At 60.4% G+C, this 27,408-nt stretch overlaps 1 protein-coding gene across 2 annotated transcripts; it reads right to left on the minus strand.

Moving 5' to 3' along the window:
- Positions 1–208: 208 nt before the first annotated feature.
- Positions 209–11,936, minus strand: MVP (major vault protein). 2 transcript variants are annotated; one of them, XM_069734984.1, is made up of 17 exons: positions 11,843–11,936; positions 11,259–11,397; positions 10,891–11,086; positions 10,601–10,721; positions 10,390–10,521; positions 9,362–9,456; positions 8,656–8,892; positions 8,356–8,481; positions 8,118–8,276; positions 7,575–7,813; positions 4,243–4,440; positions 3,610–3,754; positions 3,303–3,514; positions 2,670–2,786; positions 2,442–2,568; positions 867–1,055; positions 209–783 (listed from the first exon to the last, which is right to left on the minus strand). In XM_069734984.1, exons 2-17 carry the CDS (start codon positions 11,378–11,380, stop codon positions 646–648), a joined length of 2,553 nt encoding a protein of 850 aa, XP_069591085.1. In that variant the 5' UTR covers positions 11,381–11,397; positions 11,843–11,936; the 3' UTR covers positions 209–645. The 2 variants fall into 2 exon arrangements, with proteins under 2 accessions (XP_069591085.1, XP_069591086.1); XM_069734985.1 differs by having other exon boundaries at positions 11,533–11,851.
- Positions 11,937–27,408: the final 15,472 nt, after the last annotated feature.

A 27,408-nucleotide genomic window follows, 5' to 3' on the forward strand; every position in this document is an offset into this window, starting at 1 on the left:
ACCCTCATACACGACACCCCTCAAACAACATACCCTGCCCTCATACATAGGAACCCACAGACACAGGACGCCCCACCCTCAAACATAGGAAGCCCCACTCCCGCACACAGTAAACCCCGCCATCACACAGGACGTCCCACCACCACGCAGGACATCGCCCCCGCACACAGAAAGCCCCACCACCACACAGGACGCTATACTGATAAACTTGTGTTTCTAGGTTTATTAGTGATTTCTGCCCCACACTGGGCTTAAGGCACAAGTCAGAACCTGAGAATATCGTGCAGGATCTCAACAGTGATTGCAACAGTGCAAGGAGGGATGGAGTGGAGTAAGGACACAGCACAGTACATAACAGTGCTGGAGAGCAACTACCGCGGAGATGCAGTACAGTACATAATAGTGCTGGAGAGCAATTACCGCAGAGGAGTAGCACAGTACATAACAGTGCTGGAGAGCAACTACCGCAGAGGAGCAGCACAGTACATAACAGTGCTGGAGAGCAACTACCGCAGAGTACCAGTACAGTACATAACAGTGCTGGAGAGCCCAGGCCAACAGGACACATAGCATGTACAGGGATGGGATAGGCGGGAGGGGGCAGAGACCAGGGTTGGTCACATGACTGGGTTGGGGGGGGGTGTTTCATTTCTCGCCATCTTTCTTTTGGGGTACGATGCCGGGAAGCCCCAGGAGTCCGGTTGCGGTGCTGAAGAGGTTGATGGGAGTGGAGCCATCTGTGATCAGTGTCGACTGGATGCCCAGACCCTGTAGCAGTTTCACCTGGGAGAACAAAGGGTTAAAACAGTCAGACTGCACAATATGAAGTTGTGGCTGCAGTGCGGGGCGAGGACGGGGGCACCCACCTGCAGCTCCGGCCCGGCCAGCGCGATGTCCCGCAGGGTTCCCGCACCGATCGCCTCGGTCATTCCCCGGAACTTCTTGATGGCGATGTCGGACAGCTCTTGCTCCTTCTCCACCTCCAGCTTGTTCTTCTCCTGCAGATACTTCAGCTCCTCACTGCGAGCCTGGCGCAACCGCTGCAGCTCCGCATCCTGGACATGGCAGAAAGAGGGCGCTCAGGTACACACTGGTACAGAAAATGCATGGACCTCTATTGTTCTTTTAAAGTTATGTATACTGGCACCGATCCGGGCTAGAGATATAAGGATAATATATTCCGGATGTCCATCGAGAGATCTATAACTCACTGAAATTGATAGGAGCAAAACCCAGCCAGTTGCAAGGAGCGGATTTCTCTGTAAGCGGGTCATGTATCCGTGTTTATACTTAAAAGAACCCCCCTGACATGGAGAACATCCTGATCATTGTGTCGTTCTTATACGAGGTTCATACAGCGAATTATGTACAGAAATGGCTTGTCATAACTCTAAGAAAAGGGCGGATTCAGCCTCTGAGTGAGGTCACCACAGGGGAAGTGCCTTGGTTTTAGGCTGGGGGATAAGTGAGACATCAGTCTTCACTAGTCTTTTTCCTGGGTCTAGCTGTGAGACAGATGTGTGATATGCATCTAGATGTGTGCCTCTCCTCCACAGCACATAGTCAGCCATGAGATGAAATGATATGAACGAAATGTAAGTGTTTTTCCATCTTTAATCCCATTTTATTTGTAATTGTACTGTACATATGATACTTTTCTTTATAATATTTTTTATACTTCTGTAAACACTGCCTGCCTTTTTTTGGAGTAAATTATATAAAATTACTAGCTTTGTCTCTCCTTGCTCTATAACGTACTGTCACGTCCTCTGAAGTGAATTACGCTACTAATTTGGGTTGGCTCTGGACCTGTTAATAATTAAGAAATCGGAGCTGGTGGCAGCAGATTTGGCCTGTGCGTTTGGGAGGTTTTTAGCGACGGCGGCGTTGATAATCATTGTTCCCGGCTGAGTGGGAATAGGTATATTGCCCTTGCTGCAGTGTGCTCATTAGCCAGAACATAGCAGGCAGCCCTTCTGGCGACTAATTATCCTAAGTGCAGCACCCTGTCTGACCTGAGGGTAAAGGGGCGCCAGAGAGCTGCAAGTTCCAAACCGGAACTGGGATATAGATAAATCCCCTTCAGAAAGGAACCAGGGGCAACCAAACAACCCTGATTCATGACAAATTGGTGTGAGCGGCGGGGATGATAAAGGTATCCTCCCCGTGAACCGTGACACCTACCTATCACCGCCCTACCTGGCACCACCCAGCCAGCACAGCCCGCCACCACCGTCTCGCTCGATCGCCATACCTGGCACCACCCAGACTGGCATCACCCCGCCCAGCACCTCCCTACCTGGCCTCGCCTGCCACCACTGAGCCTGGCACCACCCACCACCACCATATCTGCCCTGTCCCGCCACCCACAGCCTGGCACCGCCCCATGCGCCAACACCCAGCCTGGCACCGCCCGACTTGGCACCGCTCGGTCCGCTCACCGTCTCTATGGCCAGGGCCTCTGCTCGTAGCTTGGCTTGCAGCACCGCTCCCTCGCCCTCGATCTTTGCGGCCTCCGCTTTGGACTGCGCTTCGGCTTTTGCGGCTCCGGTGCTCTCTACGACGGTACTGATAATGGAGGAGGCGGGGTTAGTGGGGTACCCCGACCACAGACACCATTAGGGGGCTCATCCCAGACCCCTATACACAGGGCCTCCCTCCCCTCGTACCTCAGGGCCTCCAGCTCCAGCAGCTCCTTGCGCGCTCTCTCGGCCTCCGCCTGGTCTGTGATTCGCTGCCTCTCCAGCCGGCCCTTCGCCTCTTGCTCCAATCTTTCAGCCTCGTGTCTGCAGGGTGACAGCAAAAAAGGGGTTAATATCCCAAATATCTACTGGCTGCAGTACCCACTAACACCACCAGGCGGCACTGCAGGCACAGGAATATCCCAGCACAGGCAACGCTCTGTGTTAACCCTTTACTGGGTGTTCTCGTTTTCCTGCAATCATTAATGAGGGGCAATTTCTCAATTGATTTTAGGATCTCTGCTTGCTGTAAGTACATATAAACCTTGTAAAAAAAAAATCCCTCATACTTCTCACAGCTGAGGCTTTGTTACAATTGGATCCAGTCTGGACAATCCCCCCCATGAACAGTAACGTGACGACACATGAGGATGGAAGAAAACATTGTTTATACTGACATGACTGTAACAAACCCTCAGCTGTGAGATGTAAGAGGTCTGCTCAGATGTTCAGCCTCCGGACGCATGGAAGAATGTTCCAAGTCACTGACAGCAAGCAGAGATCTTGGAAACAAGAGAGGAATGGAAAGAGAGCAAGGCATTGGAGGCAGCGGAGCGTCACCTGGCCGTCGCCTCCTGGGAATTGGTGGTGATCTCGATGGCGAGCTGCACGCTCTTCTGCAGGGCGTCCCGGGTGCGCTGGTCCACGGGCTCCACCGATTGGATGTCCACGCTGGTGATCACCAGGTTGTTCTGCGGGAACTTGAAGGAGCTTCGGATCTTCACCGAGTCGTCGAACCCAAAGACGGCCGAGCAGATGATGCGGTTGGAGTTCTGGGTGCAAGAGGAGAAGAACGGGGTCGGCCATCATGGCGGTACAAAATCATTGGGGCCCCTAGAGATGGTACTCGTGGCCCCTCATGTCTCACCTTGTGGAAGTCGTCAAACTGCACCGAGGCCACGGCTCCTCTGATCCGGGAGGCGATGGCTTTACAGGCGTCACCCACGAAGTCCGGGACGCTGAAAATGGATGACGCCTCCAGCGGTTCAGTCTTATCCTTTATCTCAAAATGCCTGCGAGAGCCGGAGAACACCGACATCAGCGCTTTCTGCACCTAGTGATCGCCGCAGGGAGCTAGCTCCTCCCACCTGACTCTTTAAAGACTAGTCTGCGGGCACGTGACCCATCTCAGCTATGCTGATTGGATGTCAGACATCACAGGGGAGGGGCAAGTCCTAATCAATCTCCGTGTCTAGTGCAGTTGTGTCCTCTAATTCAGGGTTATTAGGGGAGAGACCCTTCCTGCTGACAGGTTCCTTTAAGAGTTTGCTCCATCTCATGACTCATTTACAAACGTTTCCTTACCGACAATCAAAAAACGAGGAACAAGAAATTCCCGAAATATTTCACAGATGAGTAAATGCAAACAAAACGCTGGGAAATTGACGCTGACTAAAAGGCTCCTATTACCAAGTAAAGTGTGGGAGAATAAAAAAGGGGGAAATGCATAAATAACAACTCCGCACACCCCGACCCCAGCGACCTCTGACCTCAGACTCACCAGTTGTAGGACAGCTGGATCTGGAGCCGCGCGTGATCCGCCGTCTCAATATTGATGAGGTCGGTGCAGAAGTCCGGCCCCAGGAGGAGGCAGATGGCCTTAATGACATTGGAGCGTTTCGGGGTTCCTCCTGAGAGACTGAGGACTGTGAACTGCTCATCGGGGCCCAGGATCACCAGCTCAGGGCCAAACACAACCCTGCAAGACCGAAGGAGGCGGTTACATACAAACCCCGGCAAGAATACAAGATCACTCCCATCATCCTCATTAGAACAGAGTAGATAATATGATGCCTTCAGCAGGACAGTGTGGAAGCATACAAGGCCCAGGAGAGGAGGGAGAGGCAAAGCAGAGTGAGAGGCGAAAGAAGCAAGGCACGGGAAAGGAGTGAGAGGCAAAGCACGGGAGAGGCGAAAGAAGCAAGGCCTGAGAGAGGAGTGAGAGGCAAAGCAGAGTGAGAGGCGAAAGAAGCAAGGCCTGAGAGAGGAGTGAGAGGCAAAGCACGGGAGAGGCGAAAGAAGCAAGGCCCAGGAGAGGAGTGAGAGGCAAAGCACGAGAGAGGCGAAAGAAGCAAGGCCCAGGAGAGGAGTGAGAGGCAAAGCACGGGAGAAGCGAAAGAAGCAAGGCCCAGGAGAGGAGTGAGAGGCAAAGCAGAGTGAGAGGCGAAAGAAGCAAGGCCTGAGAGAGGAGTGAGAGGCAAAGCACGGGAGAGGCAAAGGAAGCAAGGCCTGAGAGAGGAGTGAGAGGCAAAGCAGAGTGAGAGGCGAAAGAAGCAAGGCCTGAGAGAGGAGTGAGAGGCAAAGCACGGGAGAGGCGAAAGAAGCAAGGCCCAGGAGAGGAGGGAGAGGCAAAGCACGGGAGAGACGAAAGAAGCAAGGCCCGAGAGAGGAGTGAGAGGCAAAGCACGGGAGAGGCGAAAGAAGCAAGGCCCGAGAGAGGAGTGAGAGGCAAAGCACGGGAGAGGCGAAAGAAGCAAGGCCCAGGAGAGGAGGGAGAGGCAAAGCACGGGAGAGACGAAAGAAGCAAGGCCCGAGAGAGGAGTGAGAGGCAAAGCACGGGAGAGGCGAAAGAAGCAAGGCCCGAGAGAGGAGTGAGAGGCAAAGCACGGGAGAGGCGAAAGCAGCAAGGCCCGAGAGAGGAGTGAGAGGCAAAGCACGGGAGAGGCGAAAGAAGCAAGGCCTGAGAGAGGAGTGAGAGGCAAAGCACGGGAGAAGCGAAAGCAGCAAGGCCCAGGAGAGGAGTGAGAGGCAAAGCACGGGAGAGGCGAAAGAAGCAAGGCCCGAGAGAGGAGTGAGAGGCAAAGCACGGGAGAGGCGAAAGAAGCAAGGCCCAGGAGAGGAGGGAGAGGCAAAGCACGGGAGAGACGAAAGAAGCAAGGCCCGAGAGAGGAGTGAGAGGCAAAGCACGGGAGAGGCGAAAGAAGCAAGGCCTGAGAGAGGAGTGAGAGGCAAAGCACGGGAGAGGCGAAAGAAGCAAGGCCCAGGAGAGGAGGGAGAGGCAAAGCACGGGAGAGGCGAAAGCAGCAAGGCCTGAGAGAGGAGTGAGAGGCAAAGCACGGGAGAGGCGAAAGAAGCAAGGCCTGAGAGAGGAGTGAGAGGCAAAGCACGGGAGAAGCGAAAGCAGCAAGGCCCAGGAGAGGAGTGAGAGGCAAAGCACGGGAGAAGCGAAAGAAGCAAGGCCCGAGAGAGGAGTGAGAGGCAAAGCACGAGAGAGACGAAAGAAGCAAGGCCTGAGAGAGGAGTGAGAGGCAAAGCACGGGAGAGGCGAAAGAAGCAAGGCCCGAGAGAGGAGTGAGAGGCAAAGCACGGGAGAGGCGAAAGAAGCAAGGCCCGAGAGAGGAGTGAGAGGCAAAGCACGGGAGAGGCGAAAGCAGCAAGGCCTGAGAGAGGAGTGAGAGGCAAAGCACGGGAGAGGCGAAAGAAGCAAGGCCCAGGAGAGGAGTGAGAGGCAAAGCAGAGTGAGAGGCGAAAGAAGCAAGGCCCGAGAGAGGAGTGAGAGGCAAAGCACGGGAGAGGCGAAAGAAGCAAGGCCCAGGAGAGGAGGGAGAGGCAAAGCACGGGAGAGATGAAAGAAGCAAGGCCTGAGAGAGGAGTGAGAGGCAAAGCACGGGAGAGGCGAAAGAAGCAAGGCCCAGGAGAGACGAAAGAAGCAAGGCCCGAGAGAGGAGTGAGAGGCAAAGCACAGGAGAGGCGAAAGAAGCAAGGCCCGAGAGAGGAGTGAGAGGCAAAGCACGGGAGAGGAGTGAGAGGCAAAGCAGAGTGAGAGGTGAAAGAAGCAAGGCCCGAGAGAGGAGAGAGAGGCAAAGCACGGGAGAGGCGAAAGAAGCAAGGCCCGAGAGAGGAGTGAGAGGCAAAGCACGGGAGAGGCGAAAGCAGCAAGGCCCGGGAGAGGAGTGAGAGGCAAAGCCCGGGAGAGGCGAAAGAAGCAAGGCCCGAGAGAGGAGTGAGAGGCAAAGCCCGGGAGAGGCGAAAGAAGCAAGGCCCGAGAGAGGAGTGAGAGGCAAAGCCCGGGAGAGGCGAAAGAAGCAAGGCCCGAGAGAGAAGTGAGAGGCAAAGCACGAGAGAGAGGCGAAAGAAGCAAGGCACGGGAGAGGAGTGAGAGGCGTGAGAGGCAAAGCACGGGAGAGGCGAAAGAAGCAAGGCCCGAGAGAGGAGTGAGAGGAAAGGGCCAGGAGAGGTAAGCACAGGAGAGGAGAGGGAGGCAAGGCCCAGGAGAGGCGGGAAAGGTGAGGTTCAGAAAATGCGTGAAAGGTGAGGTGAGGTTCAGAAGAGGCAAGGCTCAGGAGAGACACGAGGTGCAAGGCCCCGGAATGGCAAACCCAGGAGAGGAGTGGGAGGCAAGGCCTGGTAGAGGTGCAAGATGCAAGGCCAAGGAAAAGGCAAGCCCATAAGAGGAGTGAGAGGCAAGGCCACGGAGAGGCAAGGCAAGGCCCAGGAGAGGCAAGGCCCAGGAGATGCAAGGCCCAGGAGATGCAAGATAAGAGGGGCAAGGCCCGGAAGAGGTGAGGCCCAGGAGAGGCAAGGCCCAGGAAAGGCATGAGATGCAAGGCCCAGGAGATGCGAGATAAGAGGGGCAAGGCATGGAAGAGGCAAGGCCACAGATGCAATGCCCAGGAGAGGTGTGAGATGCAAGACCTAGGACAGGAATGAGGCTACACACAGCATGTCACAGGCAGTGAGCAAACATGAGCTCTTGGTTACAATGTCGTGGCGAAAACTCAATACGTGGGATGTCCGGATTAAGGGGGTAAGTCGAGAAGGAAAGCAGGGTTTCCCTTTAGGTCATAAAATGGTCATCATGGCGGGGAGGCGGAGAAATTGCAGACGGCTCACCTGGCCTTCTTCTCCCGGTAGTCATACACTTGGACGGCAGCATTATGCGGCACTCGGTAGGTCACCACTTTGGTCTTGTCTCGGGGTTGCGCCTCTTGTGTTCTGGCCCCGCGGTTCGATCTGTCTGCCACAGGGTCCTTACCAGAGGCCAGGAGGCTCTCCACATTAGGAGGAAGCTCCTTCTCCCACTGCTCCTCGTCATGTGTCAGCACGTAGGTGTGCCCGACGACCGCCCGCACCTGGTGGAGGCAAGAGCGCAGGTGGAGTCCTCTGTAGTGCATAGTGTAAGGCACAGGCGTGTTGTGAGGAAAGGGTTACACCTGTGACCGACATGTTGGGGATGAAGAGGATGGCCGCGCCAGAGGTCAAGATTCAGGGTGCGGCTCGTCTAGGATTTCACATAGCGGGGTCCATGATCTATTCCTGACCACAGCGATGACTGATGAGGATACAGATGGAGTGCAGCCACCCACGTGTCCCCGCCTGCGAGGCCAAATCTCCATGTGCAGCTGATGGGATGATGGTGGTGGTAATCATACTGACCTTCCCTGTTTTGATGTCTCGCACATAAATCCCTTCATTCTCATCCAGGGGGATGGACTGTCTCCGCACCACCACCTCCACCTCTACTGGGGGGACATACTCCAGGGGACCCCTGATCATCCATCGATCTCCAGGTTTTCGCTCAACATCGTTTCCATCCTGAAACCAGAGACAAGCAGTCAAGTAATGGTGGAGAGGAAGATGAGGAGCCGAGGTCGCCTCCATGGGTCATACCCACCTCGTCCTTCTCCTCCAGGACCTGCAGAGCTCTCAGGACCAGACCCTCGTCCTCTGATAGGATATAGACATCTTGGATTCCCGACTCCAGGTTTTCTCCAGGCTGCAAGAAGAAGGACTTCTCCCCCTGTACAGGAAAACAGAAACACAGCTAGGCTATGCAGAGGTGCGGCTGGGCTACGCGGCAGAGGAACAGATGAAGCTAGGCAATATTGTACACAACTTGGGCCGATCATCAGATATGTCGGATGCGCTGGGTTTTCCGTCATCATTCTGGAAATATTAACCATTTCCTCGTTACCTTCACGACTTTCTTCTGTCCGAGTTGCGGTTTGCCGTCTCTCCCCACCGGGTCCAGGATGACACAATACTGCCGGCTGTTGAGGGTGGTGATGTCCACAACTCCCACCACCTCCTCGTACACGTTGGGGATGTAGGCCTCCGTGTCCTCCATGGTGACCAGCCATTCCTCTCCAGTTCGCCGCAGGTTCCGCTTCTCATCGTTGAATGTCTTGGTGGCTCGGATGTGCAGAGCTTTCTAGAAGAAAAGAATCATTGCTCCTCAGCAGTTCTGCCACTTTAAGCTTTCCCCTAAAGAAGGAAACTCTGCAAACAGGGAGTGCACAATGTCAGGTGGATTGTGGAAAGCCGCCCTCTCACCGCCGCAGCAGGTGTTCCCTTATTGTAGCCGAGGTCACATTTCTACTGTGTAGGTGGAAGGGCGAGGCCTGGCACCCCCGACCCGGGTGTAAAGCGGTCACAGCGACATACAGACCTTTACACTTACTAAACAGCCCATAAAAGTCACAGCTATGGGGCCCGGGAATTACAGGAGCCAATGCCAGACTCCACTCAGGGATATGGCGAGGATGGAGAAAGCAACACCATTGTGGAAAGTGCTGTACCAGAACCAGTGACTAATCAGACGCCTAGACTCCATGACTGTTGAGATTGTGCGCAGACAGAACAGCGTGACATGGGCCGGTAATGGTGATGTCCTATCTTACCTTGTCTGTCAGGACAAAAGCGTCTACAACATCCACGACCTCTTCATATACACCGGGAAGATACGCGCCGACCTTCTTCACCAGCCATTCCTCCCCTACAAAGAGAAGGGCGAGACCAGTAACATGATGTACGCAGACAGACCCCTGACCCATTATCCGCAGGCCGACCCCATTATCCGCAGATCGACCCATTATCCGCAGACAGACCCCCGACCCATTATCCGCAAACAGACCCCCGACCCATTATCCGCAGACAGACCCCCGACCCATTATCCGCAGACAGACCCCCGACCCATTATCCGCAGATCGACCCCCGACCCATTATCCGCAGACAGACCCCTGACCCATTATCCACAGGCCGACCCCATTATCCGCAGATCGACCCCCGACCCATTATCCGCAGACAGACCCCTGACCCATTATCCGCAGGCCGACCCCATTATCCGCAGATCGACCTCCGACCCATTATCCGCAGACAGACCCCCGACCCATTATCCGCAGACAGACCCCCGACCCATTATCCACAGGCCGACCCCCGACCCATTATCCACAGGCCGACCCCCGACCCATTATCTGCAGGCCGACCCCCGACCCATTATCCGCAGGCCGACCCCTGACTCGTTATCCGCAGGCCAACCCCCGACCCGTTATCTGCAGACAGACCCCCGACCCATTATCCGCAGGCCGACCCATTATCTGTAGACCAGCCCCCCGACCCGTTATCCGCAGAACAACCCCCGACCCGTTATCCGCAGACAGACCCCCGACCCGTTATCCGCAGGCCGACCCATTATCTGTAGACCAGCCCCCCGACCCGTTATCCGCAGACAGACCCCCGACCCGTTATCCGCAGACAGACCCCCGACCCGTTATCCGCAGGCTGACCCATTATCTGTAGACCAGCCCCCCGACCCGTTATCCGCAGACAGACCCCCGACCCGTTATCCGCAGACAGACCCCCGACCCGTTATCCGCAGACAGACCCCCGACCCGTTATCCGCAGGCTGACCCGCCATGTGTGGACTCACCAGTGACTCTGGCGCGGTCCTCGCGGTCCTGGCACTCTTTGCGCGCCCGCAGGCGGATGGCCTGATTGTGCCGGATCACTGTTGCTTGGATGGTCTGTACCACTTCCACCTCCTTCCGGGGGATGTAGGTGCCTACATGGGGCGACGCGTCACAGCTCAGTGCCCCCATATTAGAGGCTCACAGTCACTGACCATCTACAGCAGATCCTACCTGGACCCTCGAAGAGCCACTCGTCACCCGCCACAAACTTCTCACTGACGTCCTCGAAATCCAGCAGAGCCTTCAGGTGAAGGGCGGTGTTGGCGAGGACCACGGTCAGCGGGGTGATGCCCTGAGCCCAGGAGGAAAGAGTTCATGGTTTAACTCTGCGTATTCTAATTGGTGGCCTCACAAATTAATGAGTCACGTGACCTTCCTGCCTCCTGACTCTTTGCAAACAGGAAGAGTCAGGGGGGCGGGCTCACTTCTGATCGGCAGTAGATATATATGAATGGACCCACCAGCTGCTGGTGCTCCCCCGGGTACAGCGGGAACGGATCCTGGGCCAGCCGGATCTCGCGGTCTCCATGTCGCAGCTTGGCCTGTCCTACGTCATCGAACTGAACGCTGCTCCCGGCGTCCCGCAGCACCGGGTTCTGGATCACACAGTAGTGCCGCGGCGGCACCATCACCATGGGGACCGGGCGGAAGAGAACCCTGAAGGACAGGACACACAGCACACGCGGGTCAGCGCAATGGAGGAAGGCATGATGGGATACACACGAACGTGTCTTCATTACGTGGCCCAGGAGGGACCCCCGCATCAGTGACAAGCTGAGACTGGAGAGACCCCTTTAAGTGTATACCCCCCAGCCCGCGAGGGTCTCACCTCTCATTGTCCTGCCGGATGTAGGTTTTGGGTCCTGTCTCCACGCGGGAGATGTTGCTGTTCTGGTCCAGTACATGGATGTAGTAATACGGTGGGATGCGGATGATGGACTCTTCGGTCATTCTCAGGCCGGACACGACTGGGGGGGAGAGAAGACGCCATGATTAGCGAGTGCGGCACCGTAATAAACCGGATATTATAACTCGCCCGTATTCTGGATATTGGGGGGCAGAAGCCCCCATCACGTGACCCTCATCATTCCCGTCACTCTCACCGGGGCTTAGACTATGACATCATCGCCATCGTCCACTAACATACAATAAACGCTCCGTATTCGCCGCCTTCATCTACGCGACTGGGGAGTGAAAGTAAAATCCTGACATCCCCCCCGGACGGGCGGGCGGACGGACTGCTGCACCGACGCAGCCCCCTATCTGCGCTGCAGCCCCCTCTCCTGCAGGACGACCCCCTCCCCCGTCTTCTTTACATTACCAGGAAGTTCTGCGCACCCCCCTCTGCTGCCCCCATCTGCGCACTCTGGTGGCCAAATAGGGACAGGGAGACCCCCAACATTTCCCAGTTACCTTCCCAGTGCTCCCAGCACAGCAGACTGAAGGAGGAAACAGCTATAAGGGAGGAAGAGGCCGTCCAGTCAGCGGCAGCCGCTCCTCCGCCCCACCTGTCATGTGTCCGGGGTGGGGCGCCCTCTGTCCCTGCAGGCTGTACCACATGGTGCAATCAGACGGTTACTGCTTCTGGTTACGCCACCTTTTCCACGCGCGGTTTTAGGGTCGGATTCCTTATTATGGGAGCAGCCGAAAAATAGAGGTGGCGAGACCCCGCGGAGCCCCCCGTGAGCGCCGGCGGTGACCCTCCATGGCGTCGATGGTTTCCATCCAACAACTCTCTGATCTAAACGTTATCGCGGCGCCCTGGCGATTTTTCTCGTGTAGACGCGCCGGTTCTAGTTTTATTTGTGGATTTTTCCAGCTGAAAATAAAATCTTCACACCTAAAGAAAAAACGCATGAAATTTTGGTGCAGTTTTTCGTACAGTTTTTTACGTGTTTTTCCATGAGGTTTTTGATGCGTTTTCTTCACAATAAGTTTTTTATTTTGGATTTTTCAGCCGGAAGAAAATCTACGTGTAAAAATAAAACAAAAAAAAAAAACTGCCCGCGGTTCTTGGCGTAGACTCGAGTTTTCAGCGCTGTTTTTAGGGGCATTTATCCGGTTTTTATACCCCTGTAATATTTATGTGCTGTGTAGTAATATCATGGGATTCTGCGGCGTTTTTGTAATAAAAACCTTTGATGAAAGCTAATGGAAAACCGCGTGACGCGCTGCATTTTCTACACAGAAAAGGCGCCAAAGAATTCACGTGACGATTTTTCTAACTTGTGTGTTTTTCTCACACAAATGAACGAGTCGCTCGTCAGCAGATTTGAAGCATTTCTGGATTTGTATTTTGGCGTTCCTGCACCGAGACACTGTAACGAACACTCAGCGCTGAGTCTGAGGACTATTTTGCACCAAAAAGTTCCTAAAATCCGTTAAAACCAGGAATCCGCCTCAGCTTATAGTGCGGAGTTTGCTGCGGATTTAACTGCAGGGTCTTTTGTAAATTCCCCATCTGAACAAGGCCTAAAGCCTGCCCATGAGAGGAGCACGCTGGGAGTAGTAGTCCACACTACTGCCCTGAGGGTGCGGGCTGTGTGCTCAGTGCGGGCGGTGCCGCCTCCGTTATTCTGGGGATTATGGCGTTGACTTCCCCAGGTGATAGTGAGGAGCCGGTTCTACCACATGTCAGGTTTAGGTGGAGATAAGAAAGACAAAGGTGCGACAGAACATGGCCGCCCGGGGGGAGGGCGCGTTATATAGAGGTATATATGTATATGTGCTTCCAGTGCCCCTATGTCTCTGGGCCCAGACCACAGCAGTGTTTATTAGTCGAGGGGCGGCAGGTTTTCAGCTTCTGAATGTAAATGTGTGAATATTTCTATTCACTGACAGCAAGCAGAGAACAGGAAAAAGAAACACAAAGGTGGAGATTTAGGAGACTGTCTGTGTTGCCCCTAGCAACCAATCACAGCTCAGCTTTCATTTCATATACTGCTCTGGTAAAATGGAAGCTGCGCTGTGATTGGCTGCTGTGGGTAGTAATGATATCTCTGTGGCAGCTGTCGCCCCAGGTGTATGTGCTGCTGTATTTACCGTTACCCTGGATACCAATCACCCTGCACCGGATTTGCATGGTTTTCCATGTAAGCACTTAACCCTTTTATTGCCATCTAGGCCTCAGCAGGTGGAGGAAAACTGTCTGCAGCCGTGACAGGACCAGCGCCCCCTGCGGTACATCGAGAGTCACTACAAGTTATAGGGCGCAGCGCTCTCCCTCCTCTGTACAGGGGCGCAGCGCTCTCCCTCCTCTGTACAGGGTGCAGGGCTCTCCCTCCTCTGTACAGGGGCGCAGCGCTCTCCCTCCTCTGTACAGGGTGCAGCGCTCTCCCTCCTCTGTACCGGGTGCAGCGCTCTCCCTCCTCTGTACCGGGGGCAGGGCTCTCCCTCCTCTGTACCGGGGTGCAGGGCTCTCCCTCCTCTGTACTGGGGTGCAGCGCTCTCCCTCCTCTGTACAGGGTGCAGGGCTCTCCCTCCTCTGTACAGGGTGCAGTGCTCTCCCTCCTCTGTACCGGGTGCAGTGCTCTCCCTCCTCTGTACCGGGGTGCAGCGCTCTCCCTCCTCTGTACCGGGTGCAGGGCTCTCCCTCCTCTGTACCGGGGTGCAGGGCTCTCCCTCCTCTGTACCGGGTACAGCGCTCTCCCTCCTCTGTACCGGGGGCAGTGCTCTCCCTCCTCTGTACCGGGTGCAGCGCTCTCCCTCCTCTGTACCGGGTACAGCGCTCTCCCTCCTCTGTACCGGGGGCAGTGCTCTCCCTCCTCTGTACCGGGTACAGCGCTCTCCCTCCTCTGTACCGGGTACAGCGCTCTCCCTCCTCTGTACCGGGTGCAGTGCTCTCCCTCCTCTGTACCGGGTGCAGTGCTCTCCCTCCTCTGTACCGGGGTGCAGCGCTCTCCCTCCTCTGTACCGGGTGCAGGGCTCTCCCTCCTCTGTACCGGGTACAGCGCTCTCCCTCCTCTGTACCGGGGGCAGGGCTCTCCCTCCTCTGTACCGGGGTGCAGGGCTCTCCCTCCTCTGTACAGGGTGCAGGGCTCCCCCTCCTCTGTACCGGGGTGCAGCGCTCTCCCTCCTCTGTACCGGGTGCAGCGCTCTCCCTCCTCTGTACCGGGTGCAGCGCTCTCCCTCCTCTGTACCGGGTGCAGTGCTCTCCCTCCTCTGTACCGGGGGCAGGGCTCTCCCTCCTCTGTACAGGGTGCAGGGCTCTCCCTCCTCTGTACCGGGTGCAGCGCTCTCCCTCCTCTGTACCGGGGGCAGCGCTCTCCCTCCTCTGTACAGGGTGCAGGGCTCTCCCTCCTCTGTACCGGGTGCAGCGCTCTCCCTCCTCTGTACCGGGGGCAGGGCTCTCCCTCCTCTGTACTGGGGTGCAGCGCTCTCCCTCCTCTGTACCGGGGTGCAGGGCTCTCCCTCCTCTGTACCGGGGTGCAGCGCTCTCCCTCCTCTGTACCGGGTGCAGCGCTCTCCCTCCTCTGTACTGGGGTGCAGGGCTCTCCCTCCTCTGTACAGGGTGCAGGGCTCTCCCTCCTCTGTACCGGGCGCAGCGCTCTCCCTCCTCTGTACCGGGTGCAGCGCTCTCCCTCCTCTGTACCGGGTGCAGCGCTCTCCCTCCTCTGTACCGGGTGCAGTGCTCTCCCTCCTCTGTACCGGGGGCAGGGCTCTCCCTCCTCTGTACCGGGCGCAGGGCTCTCCCTCCTCTGTACAGGGGCGCAGCGCTCTCCCTCCTCTGTACCGGGGTGCAGCGCTCTCCCTCCTCTGTACCGGGGTGCAGCGCTCTCCCTCCTCTGTACCGGGTGCAGGGCTCTCCCTCCTCTGTACCGGGTGCAGGGCTCTCCCTCCTCTGTACCGGGCGCAGGGCTCTCCCTCCTCTGTACCGGGGGCAGCGCTCTCCCTCCTCTGTACTGGGGGCAGCGCTCTCCCTCCTCTGTACCGGGTGCAGTGCTCTCCCACCTCTGTACCGGGGGCAGGGCTCTCCCTCCTCTGTACCGGGTGCAGCGCTCTCCCTCCTCTGTACCGGGTGCAGCGCTCTCCCTCCTCTGTACCGGGTGCAGCGCTCTCCCTCCTCTGTACCGGGGGCAGGGCTCTCCCTCCTCTGTACCGGGCGCAGCGCTCTCCCTCCTCTGTACCGGGTGCAGCGCTCTCCCTCCTCTGTACCGGGTGCAGGGCTCTCCCTCCTCTGTACCGGGTGCAGTGCTCTCCCTCCTCTGTACCGGGGGCAGGGCTCTCCCTCCTCTGTACCGGGGGCAGGGCTCTCCCTCCTCTGTACAGGGGCGCAGCGCTCTCCCTCCTCTGTACCGGGGTGCAGCGCTCTCCCTCCTCTGTACCGGGGTGCAGCGCTCTCCCTCCTCTGTACCGGGTGCAGGGCTCTCCCTCCTCTGTACCGGGTGCAGTGCTCTCCCTCCTCTGTACCGGGTGCAGCGCTCTCCCTCCTCTGTACCGGGGGCAGGGCTCTCCCTCCTCTGTACAGGGGCGCAGCGCTCTCCCTCCTCTGTACCGGGGTGCAGCGCTCTCCCTCCTCTGTACCGGGTGCAGGGCTCTCCCTCCTCTGTACCGGGTGCAGGGCTCTCCCTCCTCTGTACCGGGTGCAGGGCTCTCCCTCCTCTGTACCGGGTGCAGGGCTCTCCCTCCTCTGTACAGGGTGCAGGGCTCTCCCTCCTCTGTACCGGGGACAGGGCTCTCCCTCCTCTGTACAGGGTGCAGCGCTCTCCCTCCTCTGTACCGGGTGCAGGGCTCTCCCTCCTCTGTACAGGGTGCAGGGCTCTCCCTCCTCTGTACCGGGTGCAGCGCTCTCCCTCCTCTGTACCGGGTGCAGGGCTCTCCCTCCTCTGTACAGGGTGCAGGGCTCTCCCTCCTCTGTACAGGGCTCTCCCTCCTCTGTACCGGGTGCAGGGCTCTCCCTCCTCTGTACCGGGGTGCAGGGCTCTCCCTCCTCTGTACCGGGTGCAGGGCTCTCCCTCCTCTGTATCGGGTGCAGTGCTCTCCCTCCTCTGTACCGGGGTGCAGCGCTCTCCCTCCTCTGTACCGGGTGCAGGGCTCTCCCTCCTCTGTACCGGGTGCAGCGCTCTCCCTCCTCTGTACCGGGGCGCAGCGCTCTCCCTCCTCTGTACCGGGTGCAGTGCTCTCCCTCCTCTGTACCGGGTGCAGGGCTCTCCCTCCTCTGTACCGGGGTGCAGCGCTCTCCCTCCTCTGTATCGGGTGCAGCGCTCTCCCTCCTCTGTACCGGGTGCAGTGCTCTCCCTCCTCTGTACAGGGGCGCAGCGCTCTCCCTCCTCTGTACCGGGGTGCAGCGCTCTCCCTCCTCTGTACAGGGTGCAGCGCTCTCCCTCCTCTGTACCGGGTGCAGGGCTCTCCCTCCTCTGTACCGGGTGCAGTGCTCTCCCTCCTCTGTACCGGGTGCAGGGCTCTCCCTCCTCTGTACCGGGGACAGGGCTCTCCCTCCTCTGTACTGGGGCGCAGGGCTCTCCCTCCTCTGTACCGTGTGCAGCGCTCTCCCTCCTCTGTACAGGGGCGCAGGGCTCTCCCTCCTCTGTACCGGGTGCAGCGCTCTCCCTCCTCTGTACCGGGAGCAGGGCTCTCCCTCCTCTGTACAGGGTGCAGGGCTCTCCCTCCTCTGTACCGGGTGCAGCGCTCTCCCTCCTCTGTACCGGGTGCAGCGCTCTCCCTCCTCTGTACAGGGGCGCAGGGCTCTCCCTCCTCTGTACCGGGTGCAGTGCTCTCCCTCCTCTGTACCGGGGGCAGGGCTCTCCCTCCTCTGTACCGGGTGCAGGGCTCTCCCTCCTCTGTACCGGGAGCAGGGCTCTCCCTCCTCTGTACAGGGTGCAGGGCTCTCCCTCCTCTGTACCGGGGTGCAGCGCTCTCCCTCCTCTGTACAGGGGCGCAGGGCTCTCCCTCCTCTGTACCGGGAGCAGCGCTCTCCCTCCTCTGTACCGGGGTGCAGCGCTCTCCCTCCTCTGTACCGGGGTGCAGCGCTCTCCCTCCTCTGTACCGGGTGCAGCGCTCTCCCTCCTCTGTACAGGGGCGCAGGGCTCTCCCTCCTCTGTACCGGGTGCAGTGCTCTCCCTCCTCTGTACCGGGTGCAGCGCTCTCCCTCCTCTGTACCGGGTGCGTGCAGCGCTCTCCCTCCTCTGTACCGGGTGCAGCGCTCTCCCTCCTCTGTACCGGGTGCGTGCAGCGCTCTCCCTCCTCTGTACCGGGTGCAGCGCTCTCCCTCCTCTGTACAGGGTGCAGGGCTCTCCCTCCTCTGTACCGGGTGCAGCGCTCTCCCTCCTCTGTACTGGGGTGCAGGGCTCTCCCTCCTCTGTACCGGGAGCAGCGCTCTCCCTCCTCTGTACTGGGGTGCAGGGCTCTCCCTCCTCTGTACCGGGTGCAGCACTCTCCCTCCTCTGTACCGGGTGCAGCGCTCTCCCTCCTCTGTACCGGGTGCAGGGCTCTCCCTCCTCTGTACCGGGTGCAGCGCTCTCCCTCCTCTGTACAGGGGCGCAGGGCTCTCCCTCCTCTGTACTGGGGTGCAGTGCTCTCCCTCCTCTGTACCGGGGGCAGGGCTCTCCCTCCTCTGTACCGGGTGCAGGGCTCTCCCTCCTCTGTACCGGGAGCAGCGCTCTCCCTCCTCTGTACCGGGTGCAGTGCTCTCCCTCCTCTGTACCGGGTGCAGCGCTCTCCCTCCTCTGTACAGGGGCGCAGGGCTTTCCCTCCTCTGTACAGGGGCGCAGCGCTCTCCCTCCTCTGTACAGGGGCGCAGCGCTCTCCCTCCTCTGTACAGGGCTCTCCCTCCTCTGTACCGGGTGCAGCGCTCTCCCTCCTCTGTACAGGGTGCAGGGCTCTCCCTCCTCTGTACAGGGTGCAGGGCTCTCCCTCCTCTGTACCGGGGTGCAGCGCTCTCCCTCCTCTGTACAGGGGCGCAGCGCTCTCCCTCCTCTGTACAGGGTGCAGGGCTCTCCCTCCTCTGTACCGGGTGCAGCGCTCTCCCTCCTCTGTACAGGGTGCAGGGCTCTCCCTCCTCTGTACAGGGTGCAGGGCTCTCCCTCCTCTGTACCGGGGTGCAGCGCTCTCCCTCCTCTGTACCGGGGTACAGGGCTCTCCCTCCTCTGTACTGGGGTGCAGTGCTCTCCCTCCTATGTACCGGGGTGCAGCGCTCTCCCTCCTCTGTACTGGGGTGCAGTGCTCTCCCTCCTCTGTACCGGGTACAGCGCTCTCCCTCCTCTGTACCGGGGGCAGGGCTCTCCCTCCTCTGTACTGGGTGCAGCACTCTCCCTCCTCTGTACCGGGTGCAGTGCTCTCCCTCCTCTGTACCGGGTGCAGGGCTCTCCCTCCTCTGTACCGGGTGCAGGGCTCTCCCTCCTCTGTACCGGGAGCAGTGCTCTCCCTCCTCTGTACCGGGTGCAGTGCTCTCCCTCCTCTGTACCGGGTGCAGTGCTCTCCCTCCTCTGTACCGGGTGCAGTGCTCTCCCTCCTCTGTACCGGGTGCAGTGCTCTCCCTCCTCTGTACCGGGTGCAGGGCTCTCCCTCCTCTGTACCGGGTGCAGCGCTCTCCCTCCTCTGTACTGGGGTGCAGCACTCTCCCTCCTCTGTACCGGGTGCAGGGCTCTCCCTCCTCTGTACAGGGTGCAGGGCTCTCCCTCCTCTGTACCGGGGTGCAGCGCTCTCCCTCCTCTGTACCGGGGTGCAGCGCTCTCCCTCCTCTGTACCGGGGTGCAGCGCTCTCCCTCCTCTGTACAGGGTGCAGGGCTCTCCCTCCTCTGTACCGGGGTGCAGTGCTCTCCCTCCTCTGTACCGGGTGCAGCGCTCTCCCTCCTCTGTACAGGGTGCAGGGCTCTCCCTCCTCTGTACAGGGTGCAGGGCTCTCCCTCCTCTGTACCGGGGTGCAGCGCTCTCCCTCCTCTGTACCGGGGTGCAGGGCTCTCCCTCCTCTGTACTGGGGTGCAGTGCTCTCCCTCCTCTGTACCGGGGTGCAGCGCTCTCCCTCCTCTGTACTGGGGTGCAGTGCTCTCCCTCCTCTGTACCGGGTACAGCGCTCTCCCTCCTCTGTACCGGGGGCAGGGCTCTCCCTCCTCTGTACTGGGTGCAGCACTCTCCCTCCTCTGTACCGGGTGCAGTGCTCTCCCTCCTCTGTACCGGGTGCAGGGCTCTCCCTCCTCTGTACCGGGTGCAGGGCTCTCCCTCCTCTGTACCGGGAGCAGTGCTCTCCCTCCTCTGTACCGGGTGCAGTGCTCTCCCTCCTCTGTACCGGGTGCAGTGCTCTCCCTCCTCTGTACCGGGTGCAGTGCTCTCCCTCCTCTGTACCGGGTGCAGTGCTCTCCCTCCTCTGTACCGGGTGCAGGGCTCTCCCTCCTCTGTACCGGGTGCAGCGCTCTCCCTCCTCTGTACTGGGGTGCAGCACTCTCCCTCCTCTGTACCGGGTGCAGGGCTCTCCCTCCTCTGTACAGGGTGCAGGGCTCTCCCTCCTCTGTACCGGGGTGCAGCGCTCTCCCTCCTCTGTACCGGGGTGCAGCGCTCTCCCTCCTCTGTACCGGGGTGCAGCGCTCTCCCTCCTCTGTACCGGGTGCAGGGCTCTCCCTCCTCTGTACAGGGTGCAGCGCTCTCCCTCCTCTGTACCGGGGTGCAGCGCTCTCCCTCCTCTGTACCGGGCGCAGCGCTCTCCCTCCTCTGTACCGGGTGCAGCGCTCTCCCTCCTCTGTACCGGGTGCAGCGCTCTCCCTCCTCTGTACCGGGTGCAGAGCTCTCCCTCCTCTGTACCGGGTGCAGCGCTCTCCCTCCTCTGTACAGGGTGCAGAGCTCTCCCTCCTCTGTACCGGGTGCAGCGCTCTCCCTCCTCTGTACCGGGTGCAGTGCTCTCCCTCCTCTGTACCGGGTGCAGGGCTCTCCCTCCTCTGTACCGGGTGCAGTGCTCTCCCTCCTCTGTACCGGGTGCAGGGCTCTCCCTCCTCTGTACCGGGGCGCAGCGCTCTCCCTCCTCTGTACCGGGTGCAGTGCTCTCCCTCCTCTGTACCGGGTGCAGGGCTCTCCCTCCTCTGTACCGGGGTGCAGCGCTCTCCCTCCTCTGTATCGGGTGCAGCGCTCTCCCTCCTCTGTACCGGGGTGCAGGGCTCTCCCTCCTCTGTACTGGGGTGCAGCGCTCTCCCTCCTCTGTACAGGGGCGCAGGGCTCTCCCTCCTCTGTACCGGGTGCAGTGCTCTCCCTCCTCTGTACCGGGTGCAGCGCTCTCCCTCCTCTGTACCGGGTGCGTGCAGCGCTCTCCCTCCTCTGTACCGGGTGCAGCGCTCTCCCTCCTCTGTACCGGGTGCGTGCAGCGCTCTCCCTCCTCTGTACCGGGTGCAGGGCTCTCCCTCCTCTGTACCGGGTGCAGCGCTCTCCCTCCTCTGTACTGGGGTGCAGGGCTCTCCCTCCTCTGTACCGGGAGCAGCGCTCTCCCTCCTCTGTACTGGGGTGCAGGGCTCTCCCTCCTCTGTACCGGGTGCAGCAGTCTCCCTCCTCTGTACCGGGTGCAGCGCTCTCCCTCCTCTGTACCGGGTGCAGGGCTCTCCCTCCTCTGTACCGGGTGCAGCGCTCTCCCTCCTCTGTACAGGGGCGCAGGGCTCTCCCTCCTCTGTACTGGGGTGCAGTGCTCTCCCTCCTCTGTACCGGGTGCAGGGCTCTCCCTCCTCTGTACCGGGTGCAGCGCTCTCCCTCCTCTGTACAGGGGCGCAGGGCTCTCCCTCCTCTGTACTGGGGTGCAGTGCTCTCCCTCCTCTGTACCGGGTGCAGGGCTCTCCCTCCTCTGTACCGGGTGCAGCGCTCTCCCTCCTCTGTACTGGGGTGCAGTGCTCTCCCTCCTCTGTACAGGGTGCAGGGCTCTCCCTCCTCTGTACCGGGGTGCAGCGCTCTCCCTCCTCTGTACCGGGGTGCAGGGCTCTCCCTCCTCTGTACTGGGGTGCAGCGCTCTCCCTCCTCTGTACCGGGTGCAGCGCTCTCCCTCCTCTGTACCGGGTGCAGGGCTCTCCCTCCTCTGTACCGGGTGCAGGGCTCTCCCTCCTCTGTACCGGGTGCAGTGCTCTCCCTCCTCTGTACCGGGTGCAGCGCTCTCCCTCCTCTGTACTGGGGTGCAGGGCTCTCCCTCCTCTGTACCGGGAGCAGCGCTCTCCCTCCTCTGTACTGGGGTGCAGGGCTCTCCCTCCTCTGTACCGGGTGCAGCACTCTCCCTCCTCTGTACCGGGTGCAGCGCTCTCCCTCCTCTGTACCGGGTGCAGGGCTCTCCCTCCTCTGTACCGGGTGCAGCGCTCTCCCTCCTCTGTACAGGGGCGCAGGGCTCTCCCTCCTCTGTACTGGGGTGCAGTGCTCTCCCTCCTCTGTACCGGGTGCAGGGCTCTCCCTCCTCTGTACCGGGTGCAGCGCTCTCCCTCCTCTGTACAGGGGCGCAGGGCTCTCCCTCCTCTGTACTGGGGTGCAGTGCTCTCCCTCCTCTGTACCGGGTGCAGGGCTCTCCCTCCTCTGTACCGGGTGCAGCGCTCTCCCTCCTCTGTACTGGGGTGCAGTGCTCTCCCTCCTCTGTACAGGGTGCAGGGCTCTCCCTCCTCTGTACCGGGGTGCAGCGCTCTCCCTCCTCTGTACCGGGGTGCAGGGCTCTCCCTCCTCTGTACTGGGGTGCAGCGCTCTCCCTCCTCTGTACCGGGTGCAGCGCTCTCCCTCCTCTGTACCGGGTACAGGGCTCTCCCTCCTCTGTACTGGGGCGCAGGGCTCTCCCTCCTCTGTACCGGGGGCAGGGCTCTCCCTCCTCTGTACCGGGGGCAGGGCTCTCCCTCCTCTGTACCGGGGGCAGGGCTCTCCCTCCTCTGTACCGGGGCACAGCGCTCTCCCTCCTCTGTACCGGGTGCAGGGCTCTCCCTCCTCTGTACCGGGGCGCAGGGCTCTCCCTCCTCTGTACCGGGGCGCAGGGCTCTCCCTCCTCTGTACCGGGTGCAGGGCTCTCCCTCCTCTGTACCGGGGCGCAGGGCTCTCCCTCCTCTGTACCGGGTGCAGGGCTCTCCCTCCTCTGTACCGGGGTGCAGGGCTCTCCCTCCTCTGTACTGGGGTGCAGTGCTCTCCCTCCTCTGTACCGGGGTGCAGCGCTCTCCCTCCTCTGTACTGGGGTGCAGTGCTCTCCCTCCTCTGTACCGGGTACAGCGCTCTCCCTCCTCTGTACCGGGGGCAGGGCTCTCCCTCCTCTGTACTGGGTGCAGCACTCTCCCTCCTCTGTACCGGGTGCAGTGCTCTCCCTCCTCTGTACCGGGTGCAGGGCTCTCCCTCCTCTGTACCGGGTGCAGGGCTCTCCCTCCTCTGTACCGGGAGCAGTGCTCTCCCTCCTCTGTACCGGGTGCAGTGCTCTCCCTCCTCTGTACCGGGTGCAGTGCTCTCCCTCCTCTGTACCGGGTGCAGTGCTCTCCCTCCTCTGTACCGGGTGCAGTGCTCTCCCTCCTCTGTACCGGGTGCAGGGCTCTCCCTCCTCTGTACCGGGTGCAGCGCTCTCCCTCCTCTGTACTGGGGTGCAGCACTCTCCCTCCTCTGTACCGGGTGCAGGGCTCTCCCTCCTCTGTACAGGGTGCAGGGCTCTCCCTCCTCTGTACCGGGGTGCAGCGCTCTCCCTCCTCTGTACCGGGGTGCAGCGCTCTCCCTCCTCTGTACCGGGGTGCAGCGCTCTCCCTCCTCTGTACCGGGTGCAGGGCTCTCCCTCCTCTGTACAGGGTGCAGCGCTCTCCCTCCTCTGTACCGGGGTGCAGCGCTCTCCCTCCTCTGTACCGGGCGCAGCGCTCTCCCTCCTCTGTACCGGGTGCAGCGCTCTCCCTCCTCTGTACCGGGTGCAGCGCTCTCCCTCCTCTGTACCGGGTGCAGAGCTCTCCCTCCTCTGTACCGGGTGCAGCGCTCTCCCTCCTCTGTACAGGGTGCAGAGCTCTCCCTCCTCTGTACCGGGTGCAGCGCTCTCCCTCCTCTGTACCGGGTGCAGTGCTCTCCCTCCTCTGTACCGGGTGCAGGGCTCTCCCTCCTCTGTACCGGGTGCAGTGCTCTCCCTCCTCTGTACCGGGTGCAGGGCTCTCCCTCCTCTGTACCGGGGCGCAGCGCTCTCCCTCCTCTGTACCGGGTGCAGTGCTCTCCCTCCTCTGTACCGGGTGCAGGGCTCTCCCTCCTCTGTACCGGGGTGCAGCGCTCTCCCTCCTCTGTATCGGGTGCAGCGCTCTCCCTCCTCTGTACCGGGGTGCAGGGCTCTCCCTCCTCTGTACTGGGGTGCAGCGCTCTCCCTCCTCTGTACAGGGGCGCAGGGCTCTCCCTCCTCTGTACCGGGTGCAGTGCTCTCCCTCCTCTGTACCGGGTGCAGCGCTCTCCCTCCTCTGTACCGGGTGCGTGCAGCGCTCTCCCTCCTCTGTACCGGGTGCAGCGCTCTCCCTCCTCTGTACCGGGTGCGTGCAGCGCTCTCCCTCCTCTGTACCGGGTGCAGGGCTCTCCCTCCTCTGTACCGGGTGCAGCGCTCTCCCTCCTCTGTACTGGGGTGCAGGGCTCTCCCTCCTCTGTACCGGGAGCAGCGCTCTCCCTCCTCTGTACTGGGGTGCAGGGCTCTCCCTCCTCTGTACCGGGTGCAGCAGTCTCCCTCCTCTGTACCGGGTGCAGCGCTCTCCCTCCTCTGTACCGGGTGCAGGGCTCTCCCTCCTCTGTACCGGGTGCAGCGCTCTCCCTCCTCTGTACAGGGGCGCAGGGCTCTCCCTCCTCTGTACTGGGGTGCAGTGCTCTCCCTCCTCTGTACCGGGTGCAGGGCTCTCCCTCCTCTGTACCGGGTGCAGCGCTCTCCCTCCTCTGTACAGGGGCGCAGGGCTCTCCCTCCTCTGTACTGGGGTGCAGTGCTCTCCCTCCTCTGTACCGGGTGCAGGGCTCTCCCTCCTCTGTACCGGGTGCAGCGCTCTCCCTCCTCTGTACTGGGGTGCAGTGCTCTCCCTCCTCTGTACAGGGTGCAGGGCTCTCCCTCCTCTGTACCGGGGTGCAGCGCTCTCCCTCCTCTGTACCGGGGTGCAGGGCTCTCCCTCCTCTGTACTGGGGTGCAGCGCTCTCCCTCCTCTGTACCGGGTGCAGCGCTCTCCCTCCTCTGTACCGGGTGCAGGGCTCTCCCTCCTCTGTACCGGGTGCAGGGCTCTCCCTCCTCTGTACCGGGTGCAGTGCTCTCCCTCCTCTGTACCGGGTGCAGCGCTCTCCCTCCTCTGTACTGGGGTGCAGGGCTCTCCCTCCTCTGTACCGGGAGCAGCGCTCTCCCTCCTCTGTACTGGGGTGCAGGGCTCTCCCTCCTCTGTACCGGGTGCAGCACTCTCCCTCCTCTGTACCGGGTGCAGCGCTCTCCCTCCTCTGTACCGGGTGCAGGGCTCTCCCTCCTCTGTACCGGGTGCAGCGCTCTCCCTCCTCTGTACAGGGGCGCAGGGCTCTCCCTCCTCTGTACTGGGGTGCAGTGCTCTCCCTCCTCTGTACCGGGTGCAGGGCTCTCCCTCCTCTGTACCGGGTGCAGCGCTCTCCCTCCTCTGTACAGGGGCGCAGGGCTCTCCCTCCTCTGTACTGGGGTGCAGTGCTCTCCCTCCTCTGTACCGGGTGCAGGGCTCTCCCTCCTCTGTACCGGGTGCAGCGCTCTCCCTCCTCTGTACTGGGGTGCAGTGCTCTCCCTCCTCTGTACAGGGTGCAGGGCTCTCCCTCCTCTGTACCGGGGTGCAGCGCTCTCCCTCCTCTGTACCGGGGTGCAGGGCTCTCCCTCCTCTGTACTGGGGTGCAGCGCTCTCCCTCCTCTGTACCGGGTGCAGCGCTCTCCCTCCTCTGTACCGGGTACAGGGCTCTCCCTCCTCTGTACTGGGGCGCAGGGCTCTCCCTCCTCTGTACCGGGGGCAGGGCTCTCCCTCCTCTGTACCGGGGGCAGGGCTCTCCCTCCTCTGTACCGGGGGCAGGGCTCTCCCTCCTCTGTACCGGGGCACAGCGCTCTCCCTCCTCTGTACCGGGTGCAGGGCTCTCCCTCCTCTGTACCGGGGCGCAGGGCTCTCCCTCCTCTGTACCGGGGCGCAGGGCTCTCCCTCCTCTGTACCGGGTGCAGGGCTCTCCCTCCTCTGTACCGGGGCGCAGGGCTCTCCCTCCTCTGTACCGGGTGCAGGGCTCTCCCTCCTCTGTACCGGGTGCAGGGCTCTCCCTCCTCTGTACCGGGGCACAGCGCTCTCCCTCCTCTGTACCGGGTACAGCGCTCTCCCTCCTCTGTACCGGGTGCAGCGCTCTCCCTCCTCTGTACCGGGGCACAGCGCTCTCCCTCCTCTGTACCGGGTACAGCGCTCTCCCTCCTCTGTACCGGGTGCAGCGCTCTCCCTCCTCTGTACCGGGGCACAGCGCTCTCCCTCCTCTGTACCGGGTACAGGGCTCTCCCTCCTCTGTACCGGGTGCAGCGCTCTCCCTCCTCTATACCGGGGCACAGCGCTCTCCCTCCTCTGTACCGGGGCGCAGCGCTCTCCCTCCTCTGTGCCGGGGCTCAGCGCTCTCCCTCCTCTGTACCAGGTACAGGGCTCTCCCTCCTCTGTACCGGGGCTCAGCGCTCTCCCTCCTCTGTACCGGGTACAGGGCTCTCCCTCCTCTGTACCGGGGCGCAGCGCTCTCCCTCCTCTGTACTGGGGTGCAGGGCTCTCCCTCCTCTGTACCGGGTACAGGGCTCTCCCTCCTCTGTACCGGGGCGCAGCGCTCTCCCTCCTCTGTACTGGGGTGCAGGGCTCTCCCTCCTCTGTACCGGGGACAGGGCTCTCCCTCCTCTGTACTGGGGCGCAGGGCTCTCCCTCCTCTGTACTGGGGCGCAGGGCTCTCCCTCCTCTGTACTGGGGCGCAGGGCTCTCCCTCCTCTGTACTGGGGCGCAGGGCTCTCCCTCCTCTGTACTGGGGCGCAGGGCTCTCCCTCCTCTGTACTGGGGCGCAGGGCTCTCCCTCCTCTGTACTGGGGCGCAGGGCTCTCCCTCCTCTGTACTGGGGCGCAGGGCTCTCCCTCCTTTGTAGGGTTTCTTGTTATAAGGGATGTTTTAGTTTCTCATGCCCTTGTGATTTGGTCTCTGCCATCTTGTGGACATCAGCAGTACTGCGGCACTGATTGCAGAACTTCTGCGTCTGATCCTGCAGATTTTCTTGCTGCCGCCGTTCATTGATTTCTATGGAACATTAAACACTGCTCAAAAAAATAAAGGGAACACTTAAACAACAGAATCTAACTCCAAGTAAATCAAACTTCAGTGAAATCAAACTGTCCACTTAGGAAGCAACACTAATTAACAATGGATGGAAATTATTGGCAATTATCAAGACCCCCTCAATAAAGGAGCGGTTCTGCAGGTGTGGACCACAGACCACATCTCAGTACCAATGCTTTCTGGCTGATGTTTTGGTCACTTTTGAATGTTGGTTGTGCTTTCACACTCGTGGTAGCATGAGACGGACTCTACAACCCACACAAGTGGCTCAGGTAGTGCAGCTCATCCAGGATGGCACATCAATGCAAGCTGTGGCAAGAAGGTTTGCTGTGTCTGTCAGCGTAGTGTCCAGAGGCTGGAGGCGCTACCAGGAGACAGGCTAGGACACCAGGAGATGTGGAGGGGGCCGTAGGAGGACAACAACCCAGCAGCAGGACCGCTACCTCAGCTTTTGTGCAAGGAGGAACAGGAGGAGCACTGCCAGAGCCCTGCAAAATGCCCTCCAGCAGGCCACAAATGTGCAGGTATCTGCACAAATAGTTAGAGACTGACTCCCTGAGGATGGTCTGAGTGCCCGATGTCCACAGATGGGGGTTGTGCTCCCAGCCCAACATCATGCAGGACGCTTGGCATTTGCCACAGAACACCAGGATTGGTAAATTCGCCACTTGCGCCCTGTGCTCTTCACAGATGAAAGCAGGTTCACACTGAGCACATGTGACAGACGTGACAGAGTCTGGAGACGCCGTGGAGAGCGATCTGCTGCCTGCAACATCCTTCAGCATGACCGGTTTG

This window comes from Ranitomeya imitator, chromosome 7, assembly GCF_032444005.1.
Source record: "Ranitomeya imitator isolate aRanImi1 chromosome 7, aRanImi1.pri, whole genome shotgun sequence".
Taxonomy (NCBI): Eukaryota; Metazoa; Chordata; class Amphibia; order Anura; family Dendrobatidae; genus Ranitomeya; species Ranitomeya imitator.

Bases quoted from the DNA above. Each gene is read 5' to 3' on its own strand.
- MVP (XM_069734984.1), bottom strand. From the start codon at position 11,380: ATGACCGAAGAGTCCATCATCCGCATCCCACCGTATTACTACATCCAT. The intron at 1,056-2,441 runs GTGAGCGGACCG...TGCCATGTCCAG, and splicing joins AGGCCCTGGCCATAGAGACG to GATGCGGAGCTGCAGCGGTT. The intron at 784-866 runs GTGGGTGCCCCC...TTGTTCTCCCAG, and splicing joins TGGCCGGGCCGGAGCTGCAG to GTGAAACTGCTACAGGGTCT.